At 42.9% G+C, this 18,085-nt stretch overlaps 1 protein-coding gene across 29 annotated transcripts in view; it reads right to left on the bottom strand.

Annotated features, from left to right (window-relative positions):
• Nucleotides 1-1,797: 1,797 nt before the first annotated feature.
• The window catches only part of LOC144591791 (receptor-type tyrosine-protein phosphatase delta-like), a 1,768,335-nt gene continuing 1,752,047 nt past the window's right edge, over nucleotides 1,798-18,085 (bottom strand). For all 29 annotated transcript variants that reach the window (XM_078395814.1, XM_078395847.1, XM_078395838.1 and 26 more), the window contains 2 exons: nucleotides 15,520-15,655; nucleotides 1,798-5,636 (listed from right to left, as the gene is read on the bottom strand). In XM_078395814.1, the coding sequence (XP_078251940.1) occupies nucleotides 5,568-5,636; nucleotides 15,520-15,655 (205 nt within the window). In that variant the 3' untranslated portion in view covers nucleotides 1,798-5,567. The remainder of the gene's footprint in view (nucleotides 5,637-15,519; nucleotides 15,656-18,085) is intronic.

The following is an 18,085-nucleotide window of genomic DNA, read 5'->3' as shown; positions in this document are numbered from 1 at the left end:
TAGTCCCTCTCCACCACCACCCGGGCGCGGATGTAACCCCGGAAAAGGGGTAGGCAGCTGGCTCGGGCAGAGCCCTCTTCTGCCTGAAGCCATGAGTCGCGGATGGCCTGTTTGGCCAGGCCCAGGAGCAACCCAACCAAGACATCCTCGGCCCTACCCTCTCCCCTACGCACAGGGTGTCCAAAGATGAGGATGGTGGGTGAAAAGTGCAGCCAAAAAGCAAGGAGCAGCCCCTTTAGATATTGGAACAGGGGCTGCAACCTCACACACTCCATGTACACGTGGTACACAGACTCTTCCAACCCGCAAAAGTGGTAGGCCGCTGGCAAGTCTGTGAACCCCTCGAGGAACAGGTTGCAGGGGACTCCTCGGTGCAATACCTTCCACCCCAGGTCCCCGATGGAGAGGGGCAGAATCCCTGCATAGAGGGACCCCCACCGCGGGGCCCCCTCGCGACCGGAAGGCAACACCGACTGCCACTTAGTGTCCGGACGGTGGACCAGGGCGAGGAAGTGCAGGGTGTGGAGGAGGAGCCCGTACAGGACATGCCTCCCTGCGTCTCGGAGGGAGATGAAGGGTGTCGAGGAAATGCGGCTCATGTTATGTGGGACCGGCTCCCGGTTTAAGTGCTCCTTAGATGGCTTGGGAAGTTCAGCCTGTCCCCAACAATTCTCACTAACTGCTACAGATGCGCCATAGAAAGCATTTTATCAGGATGCATCACAGCATGGTTTGGGAACAGCTCCATCCAAGACCGCAAGAAATTGCAGAGAATTGTGGAAGCAGCCCAGACCATCACACAAACCTCCCTTCCATTGACTCCATTTACACCCCAGCCACACCCTCGTCCCCCCCTCTCCCATCAGGCAAAAGGCATAGAAGTGTGAAAGCGTACACCTCAAGATTCAGGGACAGTTTCTTCCTAGCTGTTCTCAGGCAAATGAACCACCCTACCAACAACTAGCGAGCAGTCCTGAACTACTACCTACCTCATTGGAGACCCTCAGACTATTTTTTATCGGACTTTATCTTGCATTAAACGTTATTCTCATTATTCCCTTTATCATGTATCTGTACACTGTGGACGGCTCGATTATAATCATGTATTGTCTTTCCGCTGACTGGTTAGCACGTAACAAAAGTTTTTTACTGTATCCACTGTAAACTCAAACTCAGAAGACCCAGCTTCAGACTGAACTTATTGGCAAAAATGGCCACAGCCTGGGCCAATGGTCAGCGGGTGAATCCAGGGAGAGAGATCTTTCAGTCTCCCACCAGCATCATTTTGCACCTGCTAAGTGCCTTCTGTAGGAGGACAACCAATGTCATCCTGAGGCGGAAGAGAGGAGGTTGCAATCCACTGAGCCATTGCCACACGGTGACATCTCAGCAATCCCAAACATCAGCCGATGGACAGATGTGGCGGAGTTTGGTGACCAGTTTGAGTATGTCATGATATCAGCAGATTAACTGTGGATGAGAACCAGATTCATTTTTTTAATTTTTAGGTCAGGTCATTCATTACACCACCAGGATGCTGCACAATTTCCCCATATGCAATAATAGGTACTGAAGCTTCAGATGCTGCACTATGGTACATTGCTGGTACATTATGGTACCCTTTACTGGCTGACCAACATAATCAGATGACTGGCAACTACAACCTGAGACAGAGCAGATATAAAAACTAGATGTATATTCACCTGTTTCACAATTTCCCCATCAACGGTCACAATGATGAAGATGCACAAAGTACCTCCAGGTTTAATAAAGACCACCATTGGTGCATAACACTGACATTTTTATTAGAATTCATTTGTAACAAATGGAACTTGTGTCAGCAAATAACTGATTTTCTTACAGACTTTTTGCCACCAATGTAACCTAAGTAAGAAAATAAAAAGCACGCCTTTCAATCTGTAAAACATTTATGTTAACTACTAGAGGTAATTGTATGATTCTTTGAACAAGCCATGTTACATTTTATTTTGTTCAATCTATGCATTCAAATGAGAGCAGTGAACACAGTCTGTTATACTTTGAAAATAAAACCAAGCACTCTAAGCTTGAATGGGAAAAAAGTCACAGAACAAGATGGGCGTGGTAGAACGTGAAGCCATCGGGAGATTTGTCAGAGTATTTGGGCATCATTGCAATGACCTTTCTCTCTTAAAGTTCCGTGTTATTTACATACATACCTAGAGTGAACGTGGAAGTTACACAAGGGTTCAAGTAGCATGTAATTTTGGGTGTAGAATCACGAGGGCAGTGCATAGTACAAAGTTTTGGAAAAGTGCACATCTCCCTGGAGGACTTTAGATTTTTGCAAAATGGATCGTTAAGAACAGAAAACAACAACTAATATGAGAAAATAATTCGCAAAAAGAGTCGCTAAATTAAAATATACGCATCATACAAATGTTATCTATCAGAATGCAACTAATTAAAAAAATTATATGCTTATATTTATATGTTGCCTACATAGGTTAATGGTTAAATAATTATAGCACCTTGTCAGCTTTCAAAGAGAGAAAAATATATCTTTCTGCAGATTATGAAGGAATTTGCAGAATAAGAAGTTTCAATAAGACCGTGATAGTGGAATGGGAGAGAGTGAGTGAGTGCATCGGGAACACACATCAATGAGAAGCTAGATTAAAAAAAGCAGCAAATAGGCTGAGTATTCTTGACAACTTACTCCTTTTATTGTAATTACCCTGGCTCCCCACATTCTGATTTTCAATTGAAATATTTCAGGGTTTTTTCAGCTCTGGGGGAAAAATGCATTCCCAAACAAGAATTCCATTGGAACAGTTTTCTCACTCAACATGTTCTTATGATTTCACAAATAGCTCTTGGTACAAAACAGATACCTTGTTTTTTAAGAGACAACCGTCAACTGGACAGATATATGAACAGTTATACTTGGCAACCTCAGCAACTCGGCTCAGTACTGATCGAGGTTAGGCTGGTGGTTCTTACTAGGTAATGGTCTGCAGTTGGCAGATTGTTAATATAACAACATGTGAAGAGGTGCATCGACATGATATAAACTCTCACGGCTCCATCCTGAGGTAGCCTTCTGTCATCTTTCTTGTTTTAGAAAAAGTGCTTTGTATGATTTCAAAGACAGCTTTTGACCACCGAGTGTCGAAGGAAAGAAAATCAAAAAAGAAAATAAGGTGACTGGCCTCACAGACTGCCTGTACCGTAATGATTCCTGACATGTCTTTCCACTTACTTTCAATGCTCTTAGTTCCCTTAATGCAAATAACCCACTAACACTGTGGCTTGCCGGACTCTACATTGTGTTTGCTCTTGCTAGAAAAGCAATGGGAAAGGAACCAAGACAAGGAATCCAATGTTCATATATAAAAAAGATGGAAACTCTAAATATGACTGTCGTATCAAGGACAATACATTTAAAAAAGTTGTTGGATGACCTGGTGAAACAACTGGGATGCAGTTGACCATGACACCACTGATCAAGAAGCTTCAATGCTTTCCACAGAGCTCATTTCTGCTAGCTAGATGCAATAATGTAATATGATCACCTACTGGATTTGACAGATTGCCAAATGATTTTATAATGTTAAGGTACACAAAAGACCTCAATACACTTTAAGCACTTCAATTCAGAGATAGAAATTAATTGCAAAAGTATGTACAAAATGGTATAATGGTGTCTAATTTGCATATAAAGTTACCATTTAAAGAGGAAGGATGACTCGTGTTCAAAATCACTCCCATTCATCAGAACATGACATTTCTTTCTGCCGGGGAGATGCTGGAGCCTGGTCTCCCTTTTGTTGTTTGGCCACTTTGTCACAGCACCCTGGGCAGATGGTTACGGCAAACGACAAGGAAGGGCAGGTTCACGGGCATCGTGGAGCCCCCTAATCATGAGGAATTTGTGGTTAGAAAGCTGAGAATTCAGCAATAACCGCTGCAAAGTTTTCCTAGCGCTTGGGACACCTTCTGTCTCTTGCGATGGGAGTCCCTCTGGAGAACACCTACATCCTGCAACAGAGTCGATCTAGCACAGCTCTAATTCTTGCCTTCGAGGCCCTCTGGAACACTACCTCTTTTTGCAGTAAAGCCACTCCGGGACAAATTTGACTTTTTCCTATGTTTATTACCCACCAGTGATATTACTGATGCGACTTTACGCAAGGCTTCTCAGAAAGTTAAATTCCACTGAACCCGTAAAGGAACAAAAACTCTGTAGACTATGGCTTCAATAAAATGTGAAATGCTTTGTACTGTTATCCTTCCCTTAAGATTTTTCATCCTCATACAGTAATTAAACTGACTCTTAACCCCATTTTAGTTCCGACACAGGGATTACTTAATCCAAGTATATTTAACAACATGCTCACTATAAAGTATAGAAGCAAAATGAAAGTCCCACGCTAAATATTTTAAAACTTATTTGCTTTTTTTATATGCAATTTATTGCGTACATGTGCAAAGATACGTTTCTGTATATCATACGAACCTATTAAACATGGATTACTGAATTCATTGATGTGCATTCCAGTAGACACTAACTTTTCACCATCTCATCATGGAAGCCTAGACAACTAATTATTATTCAGATGGAGGTTACCAGTGATATATTTGGTGAGCTATTCAACCACATCTTAAAATCTTTGACATGGATGATCTGATGAATTCAGTTGCAGCAGCTTTATACTTTGCCCCTCCCTGTTGATTCCTTAAAGGCCCTTTTTCATTGAAATTTATGAGTTGATTTGTTTATTAACTGACTGCTAAGGACAAGTTTCATTGAAATGAAAAACTCAATCAGACCATTATGTGACCATTGTGCAAAAGGACTGCACAAAAAAATGTGCATCACAAAATTCAAATTATTTCCGTTTCTACAGCCAGATACGTACATCATTTCTACAGCTTAAAAAAAGCTACAGTCTGGAAAAAACATGAACAAATAAGCAACTTTTTAAATTCACTTCATTGAATGATAAACTTTTGTTAAAAAAGGGAAAGAAGTTTACACAGTTAAAAATGAAGCACAGGTCAGCAGTATATTACAGTACTAAAAAACTAAATCAGTAATTTGAACATTCCCTCCCTCTTAATAATTAGTATGAGCAAATAGTGGAAAGGGGTGATATCGAAGCAAACGTGTCCTACTAGTTTCTTATGTCAGGAACTGGCCTTTTCATAACAATTTCATTCCTTTGCAGGCATAGTACTCTCAAGATTCAGCTTTGCAATCCTTTTTCCACAGTTCTCAGATAATCCTTAGCACAATCTCCGTCTTCTGCAATGGGCTTCCCCCCACTTCAATCATCAAAGTTGAATCCTTGAGTTGTCTGAACAATCCTTCTGATGCTTCATCATGAATGATTCTCCTCTTCTTCTCAAGTTATTAAACTGCCAATTCTTGGTCCACCTGGAATAGTTTATTTTTAAATTTCCCCTCCCCCCCACTAATTTATCTTTAGCTAGGAGTAAGTAGTACTTCTCAAGCACATTGTATGGCTCAGAAGAGGCTTTCTGGATCTTAAGTGGCCTACTGTAAATCCAAGGTGGATCAGGTTTTACGTTGCATAGTGATCGAAGCTTCCAAGGTACTCCAGTGCAGCTCGATAGCAGAACTGATATTGATCCTGCAGAAAGATAAAAGGAAATGAATTTCCAATAACAGAGCACTAAATACAGTAAATGATGTGGCTACATTTCAGACAGAGTATGTGAGAGCAATATAGTTCAACAGAGTGCAATTCTTAGGATCTAAGGACTATGCTCTGACAACATTACAGGAATGTCACACTTTATACGTATTACTGAAGGCTTTCTTTTGAGATTAAACAACTCTGCAAACATTAGCCTTTGACATGAGATGAAAGCCATCTCTGTATCCTTTTATCGTATGATTTATCATCACTGGAAGTACAAAGTGCATCTGAAAGTACATTAAACCTTGCACCTAATATGGTTCCTTTAAGATTAAATGCTGGAGTTATTTATGAAACTCAACTGAACAGATGATTCGTCAATGTGTAATTCATTAAAACGGTAGTGGTAGGTCAGAGATGGTTATGTATTTTCAAACCAGGTCTTTGAAACAAAGCTAACATATTTTGATGAAATTTCTTCACACTATCTTAGAGGGACAGGTACTTCAAACAGGTGAAATGCCTCATATAAACTGAACCAATTAGTTCAGATTAATAAATTAAGGTACAAAAGGCCACGATGTATTCCAAATTATTCTTTATCTAATAGCTATTACCTTCAATTATTTTAATCATCTTCTAAGGGGAAAAAATGGCTTTGATCCAATATCACAGCACTGTATACTGCAGTATTGAAAGCCTTGCATTGTCCTGGCAAAAACCCCATAAAAACTTTAGTCAGTAGTTTTTAAGCTAATTTTACAAGATAAAAACTACTGACTAAAGTTTTTATGGGGTTTTTCCATGTCTCTGCACATTTGCCAGGACAATGCAAGGCTTTCAATACTGCAGTATACAGTGCTGTGATATTGGAGACTACGAGGAATTGACACAGAAGAGGTGTTGAGCCATAGATCAGCCAGATTCACATCCAATGGCAAGGTAGGCTTGGGAGACCTGCTGGCCTATTCCTGCTCTTATTGTCTTGTGATTTTGTATTCTCTACATTTAAACAATCTGAGGTATGTTATTGTTTCAGCAACATTGGGGAATTTCACGGGTCAGGATAGAGTGCACCTAAACCTCTCAATCGTCGTAACTTCTATGAGTAATTGATAATCACAACTTCAATGTGTTTAGAAATGGTGGAATAAGACTGTGCCTTAATATCTCTGCTCTCACAGCCCGAGGACTGCACACTGATTAGTTGCAACCTCAAAGGAAGAAGATAATACTCCTATGGGAATCTAAAATTCAACTTGTCAGACAAGCAGAGAGCAGAAAGAGTGTTCTGTTTTTGCCTAAACTTATTTCATTAAGAGTTTCTTCAGTTCATGCCCCTTTCTTTGCAACTGCCAGGCATATTCTCCGAATGATGATGACAATATTTTGTCAGTGAAAAATGGAAACAAAAAGCCAGTGTGTTCATTGCCACGGTCCGATTAAAAATAGCTTTGGCTTATTTCAATGAAGAACAAATTTGACACCATTTGGCAGCGTTGAGTGCACCTGTCATCATTGTTACCACAAATGGAAATCAGGGATGGTTATTCACAATGTTAAACTCTCCAACCAAACATGATCGCCCTCTCACATTAAATGCTAAGGGAAAAAGAAGCAACATTCCAGATGCACAGGTATACCTGCAGTGACCTCCACTTAGACTCTGTGCACGTCTTGAATCACAGCCAGTTCCATGCATTATCTCAGTCAAGTTGTTCTTGGAAAATTCATTGGGACCTTGCAACTGCTATTTATGGCTGCACTTGACTTGTTTTTGCAAAGCTTGTACATTTGAAGCAAAAAATGAGCCCATTTGCACCTTGATGGACACACCATCATACTTGCAGGTTATGGAGGAAGACCACGGAAAGGTAGATGTCATGGAGTCATAAGGCCATACAGCATGGAAACAGACCCTTCAGCCCACTGGATTCATGCTGACCATCAAGTACCCATCTACACTAATCTAACGTTCATCTCATTTTACTTTCACATTTCCATCAATTCCTTCCAGATTCTATCACTCATCAGCATACTAGGAATAATTTATCAACTGGAATGTTTCTTGGATGTGGGAGGAAATTGGAGCACCTGGAGGAAATCCTCGCAGTCACAGGGAGAACATGCAAACTCTACTGAGTCAGGTTTGACCTTGAGACTGGGGTTGTGAAGCTGCAGCTCTACTGCTGCATCACTGTGCTACCCAAATGAAGGAATGTGTTATCAGTGCACAAAGGTATGATACTCTGCCTGAAGCTGTGCTAAGAAACTTTCCTGTGGACAATAAGATTTCCAAAGGACACCATAGCAAAGCAATGGAGATTCCAACAACTAGACTGCCAGACCTTTTCCAACAATGGAATAACCCATTCAAACACTATCAAGGAGTACTTAATGAGTATTTCTCCTATGTTTTTTACCATGGAGAAAGACATGAAGTCTGGGGAACATGGGACAGTTAATAGCATGGTAAATGGGCTGAGGAATGTTTAATGGAGTTTAATGCAGATAAGTATGAGGTGTTGCATTTTGAAAAGTCAAACCTGGACCCCGGGCATAGTTCCCTGAAAGTGGCTTCACAGGTAGACAGGGTGGTAAAGAAGGCTTTTGGTACATTGGCCTTCATCAGTCAGGGTAATGAATATAGAAGTTGGGATGTTATGTTACACTTGTAAAAGGCTCTGGTGAGGCCGCATTTGGAGTATTGTGTTCAGGTTTGGTCACCCTGATATAGGAAGGGTGTCATTAAGATGGAAAGAATGCATATATCTATGAGGATGTTGCCAGGACATGAGGGCCTGAGCTTCAAGGAGAAATTAAGCAAGCCATTCCACAGAAGCAATAATAGTCTTCAGCAATCAGCAGAGGCTTCATACATTTACAAGATCTAATAAAGTGTCTTCAACCTGAAACAGTAATTCTGTTTCTCATTCCATAGATGCCAGATAACCCGTTGAACATTTCCAGCATTTTCTCTTTTTATTGGAAGTGGGAATGTAATAATGAATGAAATTAAATGGAAAAAAAAACAAGCTTCAAAGATTAGTGAGAAGCTTTTTGATCCCACGAGCCTAAATTTAACAAGGGCTCATAATCCTAAGGATCTCCTTGCTGTGATGGAAGATGTTTGATGACCTCGCCAGGTTGGAAATATATGCATCGCCTGGCGCCACGTTTCCTGATCCAGGACCCAAATCATGTCTGCACTCGTGACAACCTTCCCTGAATCCTACAGTTCCTGCCAGCATTGAAATCCTCATCCCGCTTCACAACTCCCTTGCATTCCCCCATGAACTCCATTCATCTTGAATGTTACTGCAGGATCTGGAGGCTGCAGCAGCCAACAAATACAATGCATTCCTTCTGCAGAATGCAGCCCATGAAGCCAAGGGGTATCAGGCTACAGGCCAATACTCAGCAATCAACAGCCATGCAGAGGAAATAATGACCATCCTTTGCTTTAAAATTGGCCTGGGTTTTGGAGATGGAGAAACTTGACTCATTTTGCTGGTGCTGAACATGTACACAGGTTTTGGCTGCTGGGTGGTCGCACCTCTGCAAACCAAGCTCCACTGATGTCAATGGGGCTGGGTTATGTGGCAAGCACAACAACTTAGTGCTGGTTAACAAAGGTGAATCCCTCCCTCAGTGAAGTTGCAAAAATGTACACCTTTGTTTATTTAATGCTTTCAATTGTTCTTCACGGGACTCCCCAAAGTAGTGTAGAGAGATAGGATACTTAACATTACTAAAGACGCAGTTTATCTTGCTGGTAGCTGTATGTAACGACACAAAGTTGCTGAATCCTCTGCCTTTGATGGAACCAATGGTCTCACTCTCACCAAACCATTCACCCATTCACTTGCTCCCAGCAGCCCAGAGACAGGCCAGTGTCAAGGAACTTGAAACTTTAAAGATACATAACATAACAAAACATAACATAACATAACATAACATAACAGAACTTTATTGTCATTCGGTATAAATACCGAACGAAATTTCAGCAGTCACAAGACACAGCAAAAAAGAAAAGAACACAGGACACACGACCCCAACACAAACATCCATCACAGTGACTCCAAACACCCCCTCACTGTGATGGAAGGCAACAAAACTTCCACTCTCTTCCCCTCGCACCTACGGACAGGCAGCTCGACCCCTACCGAGGCAAACGACACGCACAGCCCACGCACAGTGTGTGAACAGGCCCTTCGGCCCACTGAGACCGTGCCGACCATTGATCACCCCGTACACTTGCACTATCCTTTGAACTAGGGACAATTTCCAATTTTACGGAAACCAATTAATCTCCAAATCTGTCGATCTTTGGAGCATGGGAGGAAACCGGAACACCTGGAGAAAACCCACCTGGTCACAGGGAGAATATACACACTCCATACAGACAGCACCTTTAGTCAGGATCAAACCTGGATCTCTGGTGCTGTAACGAAGCAACTCAACCGTGCCATCCTTAAACTGATCAGATTTAGAGTGTAAGGCAGCAAAAGGATAGACGGCATTGAGAGGAGTTAGAAGATGTATCAATGCCTCAACTTGTGACTTCTTATCTCAGGGATTTAGCTACTCAGAAGACAATTTGGGGAGTGCAAATGATAGCTACAATCTCCTGCTTTGTCTTCCCCAATACTCATAGTTGAAAGCTGTAAAGTCCATCGCTGCACTGCTCCAGTTCCAAAAATGACTTCAACTCAAATCAGGGTTGTCAGGAGAAAGAGCCAGCTCAGGAACACTTCCAAATATTTCCCTGTTCCATCAAGTCTTTTAGTTTAGTGTAGAGATACAGCGTGGAAACTGGCCCTTCAGCCCAACGAGTCCGTGCCGACCAATGATCCCCGCCTGTTAACACACACTAGGGACAATTTACACTTAAACCAAGCCAATTAACCTACAAACCTGTGCATCTTTGGAATGTGGGAGGAAACCGAAGATCTCGGAGAAAACCCACACAGGTCACTGGGAGAAAGTACAAACTCTGTACAGACAGCACCCGTATTCGGGATCGAACCCGGGACTCTGGTGCTGCAAGTGCTGTAAGGCAGCAACTCTACCGTTGCGCCACCATGCCGCCCTAAAGTCACCCAATGAAATGCAGAAGCACCACATACAAGGAACAATTTTGACTAGTAAATTAAGCCAGACTATGAAGAATATAGAGGCGCGATCAGTCTGAAGAAGGTTTCGACCCGAAACGTCATTCCTTCTCTCCTGAGATGCTGCCTGACCTGCTGATTTACTCCAGCATTTTGTGAATGAAGAATATAGAAGTGATTCTGCAGGACCTAAAGTGTACATGGCTAATACTTTCTCATGAAATAAAGAATTTTTGGATTCTGTTAACTCTGCTCTCCTTTGTTTCCTGTTCCCTGTCCATATGGAGAAGCTTGCTTTGAGCAATGACGTCAGTTCGAAAGACTGAGCAGATCTCTGAATTGTTGTGGCCAAACTGTTCAAAGACATACCACAGCTCCAGTCTAAAACATGGGCGATCATCATCCCATAGGGGTTATAACATTTCACAGACATCATTGTGAGAGTGCAATGCTGAATAGTGCACAATGCAATATGCTAGATTACATAAATCCCACGAAGAAACTGCTTCATAAATGTTGAGCATCAGATCGCCACGTGGCGTTTACCTTAGTTCAAAGTATGAAGTTGAAGCAAGGAACAGTAAAAGCTGTACCTTACAAAAATATTCATTTTGCTCAAAGTTAATCACAGCACAGCTGATTTCAATAGACAATAGGTGCAGGAGTAGGCCATTCGGCCCTTCGTGCCAGCACCGCCATTCACTGTGATCATGGTTGATCATCCACAATCAGTACCCCGCTCCTGCCTTCTCCCCATATCCCTTGACTCCGCTATCTTTAAAAGCTCTATCTAACTCTCTCTTGAAAGCATCCAGAGAATTTACCTCCACTGCCTTCTGAGGCAGAGAATTCCACAGATTCACAACTCTCTGGGTGAAAATATTTTTCCTCATCTCCGTTCTAAATGGCCTACCCCTTATTCTTAAACTGTGGCCCCAAGTTCTGGACTCCCCCAAAATCGGGAATATGTTTCCTGCCTCTAGCGTGTCCAATCCCTTAATAATCTAATATGTTTCAATAAGATCCCCTCTCATCCTTCTACATTCCAGTGTATACAAGCCTAGTCGCTCCAGTCTTTCAACATACGACAGTCCCACCATTCCGGGAATTAACCTCGTGAACATACGCTGCACTCCCTCAATAGCAAGAATATCCTTCCTCAAATTTGGAGACCAAAACTGCACACAGTACTCCAGGTATAGTCTCACTAGGGCCCTGTACAACGGCAGAAGGATCTCTTTGCTCCTATACTCAACTCCTCTTGTTATGAAGACCAACATGCCAATAGCTTTCTTCACTGCCTGCTGTACCTGCATGCTTACTTTCAGTGACTGATGAACAAGGACACCCAGATTTCGTTGTACTTCCCCTTTTCCTAATTTGACACCATTGAGATAATAATCTGCCTTCCTGTTCTTGCCACCAAAGTGGTTAACTTTACATATATCCACATTAATCTGCATCTGCCAAGCATCTGCCCACTCACCCAACCAGTCCAAGTCACCCTGCATCCTCATAACATCCTCCTCATAGTTCACACTGCCACCCAGCTTTGTGTTATCTGCAAATTTGCTAATGTTACTTTTAATCCCTTCATTTAAGTAATTAATGTATATTGTAAATAGCTGCGGTCCCAGCACCGAGCCTTGCGATACCCCACTAGTCAGTGCCTGCCATTCTGAAAGAGACCTGTTAATCCCTACTCTTTGTTTCCTGTCTGCCAACCAATTTTCTATCCATGTCAGTACCCTATCCCCAATACCATGTGCTCTAATTTTGCCCACTAATCTCCTATGTGGGACCTTATCAAAGGTTTTCTGAAAGTCCAGGTACACTACATCCACTGGCTCTCCCTTGTCCTTAGTAAATCCATGCTGACTCGGACCGATCCTGTTACTCCTATCCAAATGTGCCGCTATTTCATCTTTTATAATTGACTCCAGCAGCTTCCCCTTCACCGATGTCAGGCTAACTGGTCTATAATTCCCTGTTTTCTCTCTCCCTCCTTTCTTAAAAAGTGGGATAACATTAGCTACCCTCCAGTCCACAGGAACTGATCCAGAATCTATTGAACATTGGAAAATGATCACCAATGCATCCACGATTTGTAGAGCCACTTCCTTAAGTACCCTGGGATGCAGACCATTAGGCCCTGGGGATTTATCAGCCTTCAGTCCCATCAATTGACTCCAGTTCTCAGTAAATTCTCAGTAAAAAGGGTCACTAACTTTAAAAAAGCCTACTCTGTGTCCTCAGCGCTGCCAATTAATATTAATGCAGCCTTTCTCACACGCCAGCACTGTTAACTTGCATCTGTGTATTTGCATCGCACTTTACAGTGCAAAGATCAGATGGGGCAGGAGATGTCAAAGAAGTGGTGAAATTGATCCATCTCATTCACCAAAGATAGACACAAAATGCTGGAGTAACACAGCAGGACAGGCAGCATCTCTGGAGAGAAGGAATGGGTAACGTTTTGTGTTGAGATCCTTCCTTGTGACTCTCAGTCTGATGAAAGGTCTCGACCCGAAACGTCGCCATTCCTTCTCTCCAGAGATGCTGCCTGTCCCGCTGAGTTACTCCAGCATTTTGTGTCTATCTTCGGTTTAAACCAACATCTGCAGTTTCTTCCTACACATCTCATTCACCACCCCGACTTGACTCAAATGAGCGTAAAGGATCAGGAAATCCAGCTAATTTCCTCATGTTTTTGATCCTTCCCTAAATGTTGGCCAAAACAATACAACTATTTTATTGAACATAGAATAGTATAGCACTGGAACAGGCCCTTCAGCCCACAATGTCTGCGCCAAACATGATGCCAAGACCAACTCTATGCCTGAACATAATCCATACCCCTCCATTCCATGCAGATCTATGTGCTTATGCAAACGTCTCTTAAATGCCTATCATATCTGTCTCCACCAGTTCCCCCAACGGCACATTTGAGGCACTCACCACCCTCTGTGCAATGAACTTGTCCTGCAAACCTCCTTTACATGTTGTCCCGCTTACCTTTAAGCTATGCCCCACAGCTATTTCCATCCTGACAAATAGGTTCTGACCGTCCACCCTATCACTGCCTCTCATAATATACTTCAATCAGGTCCTCAGTATTTTGCAGGGAAAACAATCCAAATCTGTCCAACCTCTCCAGGTAGGACCTCTAATGCCCTCCAATGCAGGCATCATTCCGGTAAACCTCCTCTGCACCCTTTCTAAAGCCTCCATATCTTTCTTGTTATGAGGCAACTAGCCCTGCATGTTATACGCCAAATACGGTCTAACCAAAACTGCATCTTGACTTCCTGACTCTAATAAGCTACATGCGTTGTCACTTTCAGGGAGTTACGGACTTGGACCCCAAGATCCCTCTATACATTAATGCTGTTAAGGATCACACCATTAATTGTATATTTTTTCCTTGCATACTTAAAGAGCAGATTAATCAAATGATTGTCCTTTCATAAATCCATGATCAATCCTCATTTTTTTTAAAATCTTCATGTTCTTAGATCCTTCAATAAGGATTCTGGTATTTCTTTGTTTTCTCTCTCCTTCCTTTGTTAAAAGGGGGCTCACATTTGCTCCCATCCAAACCAAAGGGATAATTCCAGAGTCTATCGATTGATAACTATTTCTAATGCCTTCTCTTTCAAAATTCTGGGATGAAGATGATCAGATCCTTGCGATTGATCAGCCTTTGGTTTCACATAATATTCGACCACTATTTTTTTCTAACAAATACTGATTTCCTTCATTTTCTAATTTTTATACATGCTTGGTCCAACTCTGGTTTAGTGAAGATTGGCCGGGACCAATGATAGGTGAAAATAGTAACGCATGTATCCTTGTATATTTGATCAACATCAGTGCGAGACAGATTCTGCTAATCCTTGTTATAAGAAAAATGTTCCTCATTTTTTGACTGGACCCAAATTAGTTTTGTTTGAGAATCTATAAATACATTTGAAAGGGCCACCTCAAGATTTTGGTTTTGCTCAATATTCAGCCGGTGATATTCAATGCAATTGGTTCCGCAAACCTAAATATTTTTTTATTTAATCCACATTCCATTTTTCATTCTAATTTCCACCCAGATATTTTTGCATTTCTGCCTCTCTCCAAGACTGATTATTGCACAAATCATCTTCCAACTAAGCCATCAGGAATCCTGTCAAGAGGGCCTTGAGTTGGTCATCAGTTGGTACTTGCAAGGAATGTAGCATAAATCATCTGTTATTGAAATCACTTGGCACCAACTACATATTCATTATGGTAACTCAGAGGACCACAAATCTCCACCTTCCCCCTCTGTAATGCTGCATCTGCTCTAATAGTGGGTGAGACCTGAGAAATGGCTCTGGCTTTCAGCACCACGGGATGGGTGAAGCCATCTGGAAACTGGAGCACAATGGATGGAATGGATTTCATCAGGTTTATTGGCCACTTGCCTTACTTATTGTATGGGTTGCCACTGGCAATCCAAGTCCCGCACATCGGTAGCCATCAAAACCTGCAGATGTCCCATGCATTGCATAGGGATCATCCTCCGGCCCTGACACAAGTCATTTAAAAATTGTTGACTCTGCTTCAATAAATAAAAAATGACTTTTATTCAAATGATTAATCACAAAGGATTGCTCCCAATCAAGCCACAGCTGTTATCTCAGAATAGGAGCCAATTAAATAAGGAATCAATTGACTTTCAGGAAATTAGAATGCAAAAGAAGTTAATGCTTTAAACTTTATTTTCTTACCTCTGTTTGTACCATAGCTGGTCGTTGTGTTCTAAGCATTTTGACAGTCTGAAAGATATCCACAACACCCTCGTACCTCATTCTTTCCAATACAATACTAAGTGTTATGAAAACACCAGTCCTCCCAACACCAGCACTGTGGGGAGACAAAGATCAGTTAATTAAATGACAATCAAAAGTCTGAGACTGCATTGGTAATAGCTTCTCACACACTAAGCAATTATTAAATATAATACTAGAGCCACTATGTATGAATGTGCTACTGTAAACCCTATTAACACAACAGGCAGTGCCGATATTTCTAAGCACCAGAGATCGTAAAGAGTCTGTGAATCATGTGGAGCAATAGGCTTTTAAAAACATGACTGACTTATTTTATCAGTGTTCACTTTTAATTGCTGTAATGTAAAAGCATCTATTTAGTGTACTTCAACAATAATGGGAGCCTTTCCATCTGCAGACACTGAAGCTTTCAATATTGTTGTGGTCTGTACAATTAAACCATGTTGTAAAAGTATGAATATCGATGTGGCCTTTGTTGGCGGCCTTTTGTTTTTAGTTAAATAATATGTTCTGTTTGGCCTTTTTTATCTTCTCAATCTAAGGATTGCAATCTAACTGTTATTTCTTGCCTTCTCTTTTGACCTTCACGCTTTTATCCTTAACACAAGTTTCTCATCAATGAAAGAATGAAACATTTAAAATTAATATGATCTTAAACATTTGCCCGACGTTTTAGTTATTAAGCTGCCAAATTTATCAATTATTTCCATTGAGATGAAGTTGCACAGCTAAAACTCACAGGGCAAGACATCATTGAGATAAGACCAAAGAAATGGAGAAAAGCAATAGTGTTCTTAACCTGGAATATGACCTAAAATAATTCTGTTTGAGAATCTATAAATAAATTTGAAAGGGCCATCTCAGGTATTAGGTTTTTTCTCAACATTCACCCCAAGTGATGTGCTGTGCAAATGGTTCTGCACATTTACATTTTTATTCAATGCACATAATTAAAAAAGAATTAGTTTCTGCAAACTTAAAAAAAAAAATTAAATATTAAAAAAAAATTAATGTGCATTAAATTAAAAATATTTAAGTTTGAAGACACTGATGAAGATACTGGAGCATTTGGTCCTCGCTCATCTCCGCCCCCTGGTGAGACCATCAATGGATCCGCTGCAGTTCGCCTACCAGACTTGCATCGGGGTGGAGGACGCCATCATCTACCTACAGAACAGAGCTCTTTCACACCTGGAGAAGCCGGATACCAATGTGAGGATCATGTTCTTTGATTTCTCCAGTGCATTCAACACCCTCCAGCCGGGGCTTCAGGGGGACAAGCTGGAGCGCACAGGAGTGGATCACCACCTCACATCCTGGATTCTGGACTACCTCACCAACCGACCACAGGACGCGAGGACAAAGGACCTGGTCTCGGACAGGGTGGTCTGCAGCACAGGGGTTCCGCAGGGAACAGTGAGCTCCATTCTTGTTCACCCTGTACACTGCGGCACAGCTCTGCAAACTATCTACAGAAGTTCTCTGACGACTCTGCCATCGTCGGCCTCATCACAGGCGACGAGGACAGGGTGTACAGAGAACTGATCAAGGAGTTTGTGGACTGGTGCCAGCAGAACCGCCTCCGGATCAATGCGGGGAAAACCAGGGAGATGGTGGTAGATTTCCGCAGGTGCAGCCAGTTCCCCCCGACACCGGTGAACATCCAGGGAATGGACATCGAGAGGGTGGATTCTTATAAGTACCTGGGTGTCTACCGCAATAATAAATTGGACTGGACCGAAAACACCGATGTGCTATACAGATAGGGCCAGAGCAGACTTTATCTGCTAAGGAGACTCAGGACCTTTGGAGTGCAGGGGGCACTCCTAAGGACCTTCTACAACACAGTGGCGGGGGCCACAGTTCACCTCCGAGCTGTGGTCGGCCATGGCCCACCTGTTGGGCGTGCGGCTGCACCACACCACGGCCTATCACCCGCAGGCAAACGGCTTGGTGGAGAGGTTCCACCGGCAGCTGAAGGCAGCGCTGAAGGCGCGACTCGCCGGCCCCGACTGGATGGACGAGCTACCATGGGTTTTGCTGGGCATCCGGACTGCCCCCAAGGAAGACCTGGCTTCATCCTCAGCGGAGCTCGTCTACGGGTCTCCCCTCACGGTGCCCGGGGAGTTTGTGCCCTCGTTGCCGGGGCGAGAGGAACCGCCCTCATCCACCCTACATCGCCTCCGAGAGCGAGTTGGCAAGCTCGCACCCGTGCTGACGTCCCGCCATGGGACATTCCGCCCTTACGTGCCATCGGCCCTCCAGGACTGCGCCTTTGTGTTCCTGCGCCGTGACGCCCACCAGGCGCCACTCCAGAGGCCGTATGAAGGCCCGTACCGGGTGCTGGAGCACGGACAGACAACCTTTGTTTTGGACATGGGGGGCCGGCCGGAGGCCGTGTCAATTGACCGCCTGAAGCCGGCCCACTTAGACATCGACCAACCGGTGCGGGTGGCCCAGCCTCGGCCACGAGGTCGCCCCCCTTTGCGGGTCCCACCGCCTG

This window comes from Rhinoraja longicauda, chromosome 3, assembly GCF_053455715.1.
Source record: "Rhinoraja longicauda isolate Sanriku21f chromosome 3, sRhiLon1.1, whole genome shotgun sequence".
NCBI lineage: Eukaryota > Metazoa > Chordata > Chondrichthyes > Rajiformes > Arhynchobatidae > Rhinoraja > Rhinoraja longicauda.
This window is presented reverse-complemented; position numbering and strand designations above follow the sequence as displayed.